At 37.0% G+C, this 13,178-nt stretch overlaps 2 protein-coding genes across 2 annotated transcripts; one reads left to right on the top strand and one right to left on the bottom strand.

Annotated features, from left to right (window-relative positions):
* Positions 1-1,420: 1,420 nt before the first annotated feature.
* On the bottom strand, positions 1,421-2,736 carry LOC132304908 (uncharacterized). The gene is made up of 2 exons (XM_059802608.1): positions 2,506-2,736; positions 1,421-2,284 (listed from the first exon to the last, which is right to left on the bottom strand). Exons 1-2 carry the CDS (start codon positions 2,734-2,736, stop codon positions 1,421-1,423), a joined length of 1,095 nt encoding a protein of 364 aa, XP_059658591.1.
* Positions 2,737-7,365: 4,629 nt separating this feature from the next.
* Positions 7,366-12,958, top strand: LOC132304909 (uncharacterized protein At1g24485-like). The gene is made up of 4 exons (XM_059802610.1): positions 7,366-7,417; positions 7,537-8,077; positions 8,321-8,831; positions 12,710-12,958. Exons 1-4 carry the CDS (start codon positions 7,366-7,368, stop codon positions 12,956-12,958), a joined length of 1,353 nt encoding a protein of 450 aa, XP_059658593.1.
* The last annotated feature ends 220 nt before the right edge of the window (positions 12,959-13,178 follow it).

Raw genomic sequence — 13,178 nt, forward strand, 5'->3', positions numbered from 1 at the left:
CACCGCTTGCCCTTTGACTGCCGTTCTGGGTTCATATGTTATGTCAAATGAGCTTAACTCTATGGCCCACTTCATCATTCTTCCTGAGAGGTCTGGCTTGTGGAGGATTATTCTGATAGGGAAGGTGGTTAGAACGATAATAGGATGGGATTCAAAGTAATGCCTAAGCTTTCTTTTCGCATGCACTAGCGAGAGTATCACCCGCTCAGCCTTTGAATAGCGTCGTTCAGCCTCAGTCATCGTTTTGCTAATATAGAACACTGGATATTGCTTCCCCTCTGGACAATGGATCAGAACGCCACTTGTCGCGATGCTGGACACCCCGAGGTATAAAAATATTTTTTCTCCTGGTTCTGGAGCTGACAGGACTGGAAGGTTCTGCATATATTCCTTCAGACCAGTTAATGCTAGACGCTGTTCATCCCCCCAAACTTGTCTGTCGTGGCTTCGTATTGTGTCAAAAAATGGTTTCCAACGATCTGACAATTTGGAAATGAATCGGCTCAATGCTGCGATCCGTTCGGTAAGTGTTTGCACTTTTTTGACTGTTGTCGGCTCAGCATTCTTAGTCAGAGCTTCTGCTTGGGCTGGGCTAGCTTCTATGCCTCTATGATTAACCATGTGTCCTAGGAATTGACCAGAACTCACGCCGAATGAGCACTTGGTTGGATTGAGCTTCATTCCGTAGTGCCTTAACACATCAAATATGTCTTGTAGATGTTTCAGATGGTCAACTTTCTTCTTACTTTTTACTACCATGTCATCAATGTAAGCTTCCACGGTCTTCCCTATTTGACCCTTGAAAATTTTGCTAATATGTCTTTGGTAAGTTGCTCCGGCGTTCTTCAGTCAGAATGGCATGACTTTATAGCAATAGGTCTCGCGCTCGGTAACGAAAGAAGTTTTCTCTTCATCAGCAGGGTCCATGGGGATCTGATTATAACCTGAATAAGCATCTAAAAAGGTTAAATGCTCATATCCAGTAGTAGTATCCACCATTTGATCAATTTTTGACAGCGGAAAGCTATCCTTCGGACAGGCTTTGTTCAAATTGGTGAAATCAATGCACACTCGCCATTTCCCATTCTTCTTCTGCACAACAACAACATTTGACAACCAGTCAGGATAATGCACTTCTCTTATAAACCCCGCATCAAGTAGCCTGTCAACCTCCTCGGCTATGATCTGGTTATGCTCTGGAGCAAACCTTCGCTGCTTCTGCTTTACAGGTCTTGCATTGGGACTTACGTTCAAGGAGTGACAAGATACGGAAGGATCGATTCCAGGCATGTCTAGGTGGCTCCACGCAAATACATTGGCATTCTGAGACAAGAAATCAACTAACTCCTGTTTCTCCACCACAGCAAGTCGTTCCCCCACTCTGGTTGTTCGTTCTGGTCGGAACTGATCGATCTGTACATCAACCAGGGGTTCTTCGGTCAAGTCCACTGGCTCCTCCTCCCCATTTTGCTTGGGGGGAGGTTCCTGTAATTGCTATCTCGGGCTTGCCGAACGGATGGGTGATTTCCCTTTTTCCAGCATACTTCAGCGTTATTGAATAACATTCCTTAGCTGTAACCTGGTCCCCATGAATGTCGATCACCTTGGATCCGTCTAGCCCCAGGCATCTCATTACTTGATGCAGAGTGGAAGGAACACCTTGAACACTGTGGATCCACCCTCTGCCCATCAGAAGGTTATAAGAGGGATGAATTTTGACAACCACAAAGGTCTCCATCAGAACCCTCTCTGCCGCATGTACTGCTACCTCCACCATACTGATGGGCTCCACTCGTTTTCCATCAAACCCTAGTAGAGGATTCCCGGTAGATTTGAGCCAGGCCGACTTAATCTTGAGCCGATCAAATGTATCCCTTGGCATGACGTTCGCACTACTTCCAGGATCAATCAGAACTCTGCGTACCAAACATTCAGCCACTGTCAAACTGAAGACCAACGGGTCCTCATGAGGGATCTGAACAAGTAATAAATCTGTTCTGTCAAACTTTATCTGTGTTGTTGCGCTCTGTTGGTGCAGAGTGTTTACACTTCCTATCCTTTTCTTCATCCGTGCCTTGCGAAGGCATGTTAGAAGTAGTTCATCTGACTCCTCAGTAGGCTCAGGCCGACCGTGAATTACATTGATTATTCGGACTGGTTGCGTATTGTGAGAGTTCGACTTCTGATTCCTCTTCACGTGCTCTTTGGTCGGTTCTGTTCCACCACCGGGCCTTGAATATAACTTGCGAACTCGCCTCTGGCTATCAGTATCTCTACCTGTCTCCTTAAGTTCTTGTATTCGTTAGTCTGATGGCCAAAGTCAGAATGAAATGCATAATGCTTAGACTGATCCCTCTGTTCGAGGGGTTGTTTGATTGGTAAAGGTGGTCGGAACTTATCTTTATTTTCTTGGTACAGCCTTGCTAAGGTAACTTTCAATGGAGTAACCAGCTCTTCCTCTCTGGGCCTCTACTCAGATTTCCACGAGGAACGCTGTGGCTGAACCTGCTTTTGTCTGATCTTTGCTTTGGTTTTGTCCTCTGTTGATATGACGGATGTCTTCCAAGCGTTTACTGCCTCTTCTTCTTCCAAACGCACAAATCCATCAGCTCTTTCATTATGTTCATCTATAGTCTTCGGCGTGTTCACCACCAAGCTTGTGTGGAATGGAGTGCCACGAGTCATGGCCAGTATAAAAGCTTGAACCGCCGTAGAATGGTGACATTCAATCACCATACTCTTGGTAAGGTTAAACCTGGTTAGGAAAGCTTGGAGACGCTCATCCTCATGCTGCTTCATTGTGAATAGGTTCGAAATGTCCTTTGCTGGACGCTTATTTCCATAATATTGGCTTATGAACCGATCACACAAGCTTCGGAAACTATCCACTGAGCCCCTCGGCAGGTTCTTAAACCAATTGAGCACTAGTCCAGCTAGACTTGTAGGGAAGCACTTGCACATCAAGGAATCATTCTCAATGTTCAGAGCCATTTTTAACTGGATGTGATACACATGATCAATCGGATCGGTCGTTCCGTCGAACAGAATGAAAACGGGCATGGAAAATTTCCTCAGACTCGGAGCATTCAGAATTTCATCAGTGATTGGTGAATCAACCATTCGAGCTGCTGAACGGAGGGCTTCATTTTCCCTCTGGAACCCCGTGGTTGCTCTCTGATCTACAGATCTCCTCTCTTAGCCGCGATAGTCGAACGTCGCCATGGAAGGCCGATAAGTCGGATCGAATGATCTGTCCTCAACAAACTCTCTGTGCCATGGAGGTATAGCTTTGTGACGATCAAACTCCATTGCTTCACCTCGGCTGAGCATTTCTTGATGTGGATCAAAAGTCATGGCTTCATTTCGCCTGATCTATTCACGCCGTGGATCCACGTGAGTTGATCCTTCACGATCATCAATACGACGAGGATTTGGCGGTAAATCATTTGGCCGGACTTCCTCGCGGTGAAGATCTATCTGATTGTTCCCTACCTCCTCGCCGTGATGTGCCGCATCGGTACGTGCAACTTGTTCTCCTGCCGGGAGCGGTCTCGGAATCACCGGAACTTCTTGACGCTGCATTTCAGTCCTTAAATCTGCATTCTCTCTTCTGAGAGCTTCGATCATGCTCATCAACTCATCAAGCTTCATCTGCTAGACATTCTTTACCGTATTGGAGTTCTCACCCCCAGTCATCATTCCAGAACGGAGCAAAGGCATGAATCGTGAATTCTAATTTAGATCGGAGTCTCGCTGACGCGAATCACGGCAAATCTGAACTCAAATTTTACGAGTTTTGTTTTCCCTTCAATAGATCAGAGTTTTTCTGGCATTTGAGCTTCCCGGATCGAGCCGCGATAGAGTGAATCACGGCTGCGTAAACCTAACACCAATCTCTCAGAATCAATTAAGAATCCAGAATCTCTCAAGAGCCAACCGCAATCTCTTAGATCTGGACTAAACTTCTACAAATCAAGCTTCGTCGTCATCAATCAGTCGGAATCAACATGACGTTGATCGAACAAGAATCAACCTTCAACGTTTCCCACAGACGGCGCCAATTGAAGATGCAAGAGATTAACTCACCTTTCTCTCTCTAGAATTCTTACACTTCAACAAAATGAAAACTCCAAAAACCCTCCTTTTCTCTCTACTCGTATGGTCTATTTATAGACCATTACAAATATTCTAACCAACTTATTACATAGGGTTCTTATTCTAGGGCCTTCTTCCTTTTGGGCCTGACTTCATTATGTAAGCCTCAGACGTTGGGCCTAACTCTCAGTGTTGCGTTATGGGCTGAGTTCAACTGTTCGGTCCGATCCTTCTTTCGTGGGTGTTGGGCTCATTACGCTACCCTTTTTGCTTGGGCTCGGACCTACCATTCAACCTGATGCTTTACTCACGGGTCGGGTTTGGTCCAATCCATCTTTGATATCCTCAACAGTCTTACAGATAAAAGTGCCCAACTTTTATAACTGACTGCGAACAATGCCAAGGTACAAGAAACCGGTGAACCCAATTCTCCTGCGTGTAAATCTCATTTACACACTTAAGTCACCTATAATGCAACTTGAGGACAGTAATGCATCTCATGCAAAAATATGTAAAGTCCAATGCATGAATATCACATTTATAAATAAAATATCGAATTAATAATAATTAATTAGCTTGTAGGGCATATAATCCCAGCACATGGTGTAATACCCCTAATTTTAAAAGGATAGTCTCGGTATTTATTTATTTATTTTTATTATATTTTTTTTAATTGTTTAATTGATTATTTGACTAATTGTTTATGTGTTTAATTGAATTAAGTGTTACTTGATTAATTGGTTACTTATCTATGTGTTATTTGTATTTTGTCTAGGTGTTATTTGTATTATTTGTTTAATTAGATTGTGTGCTTAAATGATGTATTTGATTAATGTTAATTAATTGTAAATTAAATGTTTTCATTTCTTTTATTATTTTATTTTATTTTTCTTTTATGGTTATGGTTAGTGGTAATTGGCCAACCAATTGGATCCCATGGACTGCTTGGATAGGAGGTTGGATGGGTATGGATAATTATCCATGGATAGTTGTATATGTATATATATAGATATATATGTATATACATATATATAAAAAGGAAAGTAATTTATTAATATTATAGTAACTTTAGTATTAATAAATAATCTGATGTATATATTTTATATATTTATATAATAAAGATATACATATATTTTATACGTAACATGTTTTAAGTTACCTTTTTAATATTATGGTAACTTTAGTATAAATAAATAATCTGATGTATATATTTTATTTATTTAATGAGAATACAGATAGATTATATACTTAACATGTTTTAAGTTACCTTTTAATATTATGGTAACTTTAGTATTACTAAATAATCTAATGTATATATTTTATTTAATTAATAAGGATATACATAGATTATATACGTAACATATTTTAAGTTACCTTTTTAATATTTTCATTTTTATTTTTTTTTATTAAGTTGACTTGGATTGGGAAAGGAATAGGATTATTATTTAGCCTATAAATACACAACTATAGGTTGAAAAAGGAGTGAAAATATATCACGTAATATATTCTAGAGAGAGAGTTAGAGAGAGAAGGAGAAAGAGGGAGGAAGGAGGAGAAAACCCTTTAGAGAGAAGATCAAGGAAGAAGAAGTTTAACTTTCAATCCGAAAGTTTAAGGCAAGTTCTTCTTCTATCTCTTTCCCTTTGATTCGTGTTTCTGTACATGCCTAGGAAATTCCAGGATTTACTAAACACGTAAAATTAAATAATTATGCATGTTTAATTGGATTAAAGTATAGGTTTCTGTGAAATTGGGTCATATCTGTTCTTGTGTTATAAATTAAAAAATGCATGATTTTGATTTGATTTCTGGTGTGAATTTTTATATGTTTGAATTATGTATTTTTCATATATGTGGAATGATGGAACGTAGAAACATGCCTAGGATTCCTGAACATTAAATAGGGACTAGGTTTGGGTTTAAATAAATTTAAATACACTCAATCATAACGATGCTTGCTATTTAAATGTTTACACAAACGAATGGATTTAATCTTTTAAAATGCTTTAGCAATTGAGAATAAATGTGTAGGATGAATTGGATATGGAGAATGCTTATTTGACGATATAATAAAATATCATCATGTATAAGATTCAGTTTGTGTAGGACATATGATATATGAGCTTAAATAAATAATAAGTCATTCATATTCTGTGATAACTTGATATCATATTATCATAGTTATTTCTGGAATGTTTGATGTATTTCTTTAATTATTACATCAATTGTTGGATTGTGTGGTTTAATGCACCGGTATGGGACGGTGGCATTCTAGGGACGGATTAACTTATCAGTTAAGTCCTACCTATTTTATATAAGGGAATGGATTAACTAAAATGTTAAGTCCTACTTATATTTAAGTCAGGTCAGCTGAACAAGTTGAATGACTTATGGAGGATTAATTTATTATATAAGGGAATGGATTAACTAAAATGTTAAGTCCTACTTATATTCAAGTCAGGTCAGCTGAACACATGTTGAATGACTTATAGAGGATTAATTTATGCTGGATAGGATGGTTACTAGATTTTATATATATAAATATGGTGCCATGATATGAGCTTGAGTCTCAGGATCAATGGTTAGGGCGCGTATATCGCCAGGGATGTGTAGCTAGATATAGTGTAGTTGTGTACCCTGGTAGGTCTAGGTACTCATGCCCACTATATGTGCGTTTTGCATGTTGCCTACTATTCAGGTTGAGACAACCCTATAGTCTAGTGAGGTTCCTTTAGTGTGTATATATATATATACGGACTATTAGTTACTGTTGGATTGACTAGGATGTATACGTATATCGGATCTCTGCTTGGACTGTAGTAGAGTAGAACTTGTTTGTGGGCCTGACCCACCATTATTTTTCAGGTGTTCGTCACGAGTAGAGGTTGTTCGTGCTGAGCGGGGATCAGTCTACTTCATTCTTCCGATGCTACATAGGAGTTCCTTTATGATTCAGTTTCCTGTTTTAGATTACTGTCATTTGTTTAGTTTGGATTTTCTAGGGGTCCACACAGTATGGATTCCCGAGTTGTTTTTTGGAGGATCAGTTGTATCAGAAGAGTTTATTAATTAATGGAAATATATTATGAGGTTTATTATTAGATTATCATTTTAGTTTTTTGTCAGCATTTTATTTATTCTTCTTTATTCTTTTGTACTCTGTGTTTGTTTATTATCAATTTGTTTTGATATCCTCGGGTATTCGGGCGTGGGCCTGGCCAACCCGCATTCGGAAATTCGGGGGTATCACACATGGATCAATGGAAAACGATGGCAGTTCTCTTGCTGATGCTTTCTATACCAAAGGCTTCTTCATATGAAAGTACGGCTCAATCAGTAGTAGTGTTCATGTCCTGTGAACTTACAAAAGCAATTATCATATTTTTCAAAGCATCTCTCTATATAACATAATCATCTATATATGTATGCATATGATCACAGGTTATAGCTCCTACAACTCGCGCATAGACTGTGGAGCATCCACTCAAACCCCAGCAACCGATAATAGCGACATAACCTGGCAAACCGACGAAGGGTTAATTAAAACCGGAAAGAACAAAGTCCTCCCCACCAGCCAAACTCACTTTCAGATGAATACGCTACGCTACTTCCACAAAGGCCACAAAAACTGTTATACATTATACTTTTATGACGCGTATGAGAAGTACCTCTTTCGAGCGGGCTTTTACTATGGCAACTATGATGGCCTCTCAAATCCGCCAAGGTTTCGTCTAGAGATAGATGGGACCTTGTGGGCAAAAGTAACGACTTCCATAAATGAAGAGATGGTCTATTGTGAACTGCTTTACATAACCAAGAAGTCGCAAGCTAGGGTGTGCTTGATTCGTACCATGGACAATAATGTTCCCTTCATTTCTTCTCTTGAAGCTTATAAAATTTATGATGCTTATAATTGGATGGACAACACCACAGCTTTGTACCTTCATAGCGGGATCAACTACGGCGCAAATGCAAGTGTTGAGTAAGTAAATTAACTCGACTTCTAATCCTCACCTCCATTTAACTTGCATCCTTTGATCCATAAACTTAATGGTAAATATAAACATTACAAGAGCGCTAATTTTTGCTTCATACCTTTCAAAACAACAAACTAATACTACTTTTATCTTCTGTCATACTTTGAAGTGCATTTGGAAACTAATTACCTGGAAATCCCATATGAATAGTAATTAATTACTGGAGTGTATGGGCATGAAATTTACAGGCAGAATATAGATTTCCGTGCAGAACCCTACAATCGGATTTGGAAATCCAAAGAAATGTCCAATTATCTCAGCATTCAGGCCGACAGCATATATCAAATTTATTCATTTGCAGAAAATATGCCACCATGGCCAGTAATAGGATATGCGATCCAAGCACCAAGTCTAACAGACTCTATATATTTGTCCATTGATTTTTCCCCTCGAACAGCAGTACAAGCCTACTTTGTGCTCTATTTCTTGGACCCTGTTTCTCGGTTGGCACAAAATCAAACTAGCAGTGTTGAAATCTATATAGACAACAACAAAATGGCTGTTACTGATATTCCTAATATTGACATTTTGGATGAAGAATGCCGTGTGGTAACGCTGTTTTCTGTGCCGGTCAATGGTTCAGCCAATGTGACTATTTCTCCGGCAGAGGGCTCGACTTTGGCACCCCTCCTGAACGCCATGGAAGTGTTTTCTGCAATTGATGTGTCTGAGGGTGGACATTTGTTCAATTTCTCATTAGTACTATTTGTCATTTCTCTTCATTTGCTTGCTATACTTGTGAAATAAGCTTCTCTATTTGCTCTTGCATAGTTGTTTCAATCTATTAAGTTTTTATTTACGGAAAACAAATAAAATGTGAACTAATATACGAAGATTACATTAGCTTGTGGATTACTGCATTAAATTAAAGCAAGAAACTTCTATTCATATATTGTGATCTTAATATCAAATGCAAGAATTCTTCTTGGGCCTTTAAGGTACTACATGCTGATACTTTTATACTTACTTCACCAAGTTATTTCATGCTTAAAGAATCTGAAAATTTATATGTAAAGTCAGATATATGCAAATTGGATACTTGGAAGTTACTGCGTTTTCTATCTCAAACTAGAGAAACTTTCGAGCAATATCTGGAAATTTCTAATTTATTGTATTTCTAATAAAATGTTTGAAAGAAATTATAATAGTGAGCCTATTACATTTTAAATATATTGTTCTTATTTGAATAATTTACTAAGCAAGTAGTGAAAAATAATAATAATAATAATAAATAAAAATTAAAAAATAAAAATTAAACAGATGTTTATGATTCAATTAACCCAAGTCGATTAAAAGAATTCTATAAAATTTATTTAATCTACTTATTAAATAGATTCATCCATTGCAATTTCAGAAATAAGCATTTGGTTTGACAAATTCATATTCTCCTTTTATCTTTTGTAAAACTAATGAAACACAAATGTATACATGACAAGTATTTACAGTTTTTCTACCACAGGAGTTGTAGTAGTAGTACTTCCGAAGTAGAAGGTTGAGGGTTCAAGTCCCCCCATAGGGGCAAAGTGGGAGGGTGTAATGTTTTTCTGCTTAATATATGCTACTTTTTTTTTTTTTTTTTTTTTTTACCTTGACAAGAACTTTGCAAGCCTATATTGCTCCCACGAGAACTTCAACTCTCGACCTTCTACTTTGTAAAGTAAGAAATTAGCACTAGACTACAAATATTGGTGGTAGTGTGTTGTCATACTTCCGCACCTTGCTTTAAGTAATCAACTATAAGAGTATGAAGAGCCTAATGTAGTTAATCTAATGCAAAGAAAATTTTGTGCATGTATGATTAGTCTCCTCAATCAAGAGTATTATGAGTGCTTGAGTAAATTGCTCATCAAATTGTTACAGTTTGTATATATGCTCCTATTATCTAGTTTATATATTTTAAAATTTAGCTCGGTAATTATTATCCATCAATCAAGGCTATTAGGAGTGCTTGACTAGCTATTATCACAGTAGCTATATTATCAAACCACTCAGTTTTCTGAGAATAATTTTCTATTTTCAAACAATTAAAAATTAAAAAAATGTACAAAGGCTTGTTTGATTACTCTTTCTTTCAAAACTATTTTGGGAAAACTGAGTTTTGAAAAAGGTCTCTTTTCAAGAAAAAAAAAAAAAAAAAAAAAAAAAAACTGATTTTTTTAAAATTTACTACTATAGTTTTTTATTTTTTTAAATTTTTGAGAACTATTTTCATAAAACCGAATCCAAACCGGCCCTGAGCTTTTAGTACTGCCCTATGTGAGGAAAGAAGAAACTTTAATTTAAATGTTCCTTACAAAATTAGCAAGTCTTAATTAGGAAAAAATCTTACAATAGCCTCAATTCACTTTTTTGCATATATGAGGATTGTACGTCACCTTGTGCCTCTGTTCATTTAATTGGTTCTTTGTTTTCCTCTATACATATCAAATCTGTTAATTTTGATAATTATTTTTTCCCTACGGTCCCTCACAATATTTTTGGAAAAACTCAAACCTTTTATATTTTACTTTGAAAAAATATAATACCTTGGTGGTATATCAAATATGTTGATGAGAACGTAGGACTTTCTTATTTTGTATTACAACTAGTAATAAGAGCGCACTAAGAAGTTGATCAATATAATAACTGAAAAACCCGAACGCTGCATTTGGGAGCATCAAATTGGTGTTTTTAACTAAATTTCTTCAAATTCCATATCCAAACCACCGATTCGGTACTCCCAAACATGGCAGAACATGCAACAAACATCCAACGAAACTCACCTCAACCATTCCAAGCTTCAAGTTCTTTTGGAGGTGTAAGAAGAGGTCATTAACCCACTTAATTTTTGCTGATGACCTCATCCTTCTCTCACATGGAAGCTTGGACTAAGTTGTTTTCCACAATGCTCCTCTTCACCTCTCTCTCAGAACTTCACATCAACCAAACCAAAAGCTCTATTTTTAGTTGCTGGATAGACTCTCCTACTCAGCAACGCATATCTAATCTCCTATAGATTACCATTGGATCACTACCTATTCGGTATAGGGAGTGCCTATAGCTACAAGACTAAGAGCACATGACCGCAGGGCACTGGTTGAGACAATTACAAACAGGATTGTGCATTGGACAAGCAGGTCTATTTCCTATCTAGGAGGATTCAACTCATCCAATTCATTCTTATAAGCATGCAAATGTATGGACCAAAATATCCCGAATTTTTTGGACGGTATTTTTGGTAATTTATGTTGCCCTAGTGCGAGAGTATTTATTCATTCTGAACTCTTTTTATCGGCTGTTGTTTTTTATCATCGTACTGAAATCCCTGCAACCCTTGGATGTAGCCCTAATTTTGGGTGAACCAAGTAAAATCTATGTTCTTGTTGTGTGTGTGTGTTTTTGATCTATTTTTCAACTTAATTTCGCAACAATGTATTGGGCTAAAATGTTTATCCTCCCCAAATCTATGATAACTGATATCAATAGCCTTTGCATGAATTTCCTATGGTCAGGCAATGGTCTTAATAACAAGAAAGAAAAAGTGGCCGAAATGTGGAACTCCTCAACAAAGCCTCTATGCTAAGGCATTTACGGAATATGGTAGTAATTGATAACAAAAGTAGCTCATGGGCACAGTGGATTGAAGAATATCAAGTGAGAAATGGATACATATGGGAGTTGAAAATACCTCAAAAGTGCTCATACAATTGGAGAAACTTGATGCAGCTCAGGCCTGAACTTAAGCAATTAACTTGTCCATGCAAAGATAGGCAATGAGAATTCCTTTTCATTCTGGCATCACAATGCAGCAAATTCAGCACCAAATAGAGAACTCAGCAATTCCAACAGATTCAAAATTGAATGCATGGTTGACAGTAAGGGTGACAAAATGGGTCAGGAACCATCAACCCGCCCATATCCGTCCGTTATTTAGTGGTTATGGGTGAACCAAATTTAATTTGAGTGTCAAGATGGATTGGATAATTTTTAACTATTTAATTTGAGGGTCAAGATGGGTTGAATATGGTTAACCATATTTAACTCATATTTCACTCATCACATAATAAACAGACAACACACATCTATTCTTATATTGCACTCAACTTATTTCTCTTTAAAATTTTCACTCACAATCCTCTCTCTCTCTCTCTCTAAATTTGTCTCTCATCAATTCCCTCTTTCTAAGTTTCTCTCTCTATAAATTTCTTTTAAAAAAATTTAAAATTTTAAAAATAAATAAAAAATTTTAAAAATAAATAAATTTTTAAAAATTAAAAATAAAAATTTTTAAAAATAAGTAAAAAAATTTAAAAATTAAAAAAATTATAAAATTAAAAATTAAAAAAATTAAAAAATAATAATAATTATATATATATATAATTGTTGGGAATGAGCTCTTCACACATACAGATTTGAGAATATAATAAACTCCAAATTTCACTAAAAGTGGAATTAATTAAGTATCAATAATTAAACAGAAATGAAATGTTCCACTTCATTTGATATTAAAAAAAAAAAAAAAAAAAAAAAAAAAAAGATACCGCATACACAGATGCAACAACCAGGAACAATTGATCTTCAAGATATCGCTGCAACAGCACCACTTCATCACCTCCACCACCGCCGACACCTTCCTCACAACATCGGAGCCCCTCGCCGCCAGGATCCAGGCAGTCGTCTGGCGGAGCAGTTTTCAGTCTATTCCTTCGCCGCCGCTGGCACAGGCGGAGGCAGATTTCGATGGCGCAGAGAAGAGGGAAAGTGGTGCAGAGGAACGTGAGGAGGAGAGGCGAGCAGAGAGCAAGGAAGAGGCACCGTTTGCGGCAACTCCTTGGCCAAGACGTTAGGATCATCGCCGCCGATTTGATCGTCGCCGACGGAAGGTGGTGGTCGTCATCGTTGATGAGTAATTTTAAAATTTTTAAAAATAATTAAAAAAAATTAAAAAATAAAAATAAAATTATTAATAACAATTTTTTTTTTTTTTTTTTTTCATTTGATATATATATTTTAATTTATTTCTTTTATTAATATACAGACATACAATAATTAGTTAATAGTTCATAT

Source organism: Cornus florida, unplaced genomic scaffold (assembly GCF_030987335.1).
Source record: "Cornus florida cultivar Cherokee Brave unplaced genomic scaffold, ASM3098733v1 CherokeeBrave_3.0.0_Hap2_Chr04, whole genome shotgun sequence".
NCBI classification, from domain to species: Eukaryota; Viridiplantae; Streptophyta; class Magnoliopsida; order Cornales; family Cornaceae; genus Cornus; species Cornus florida.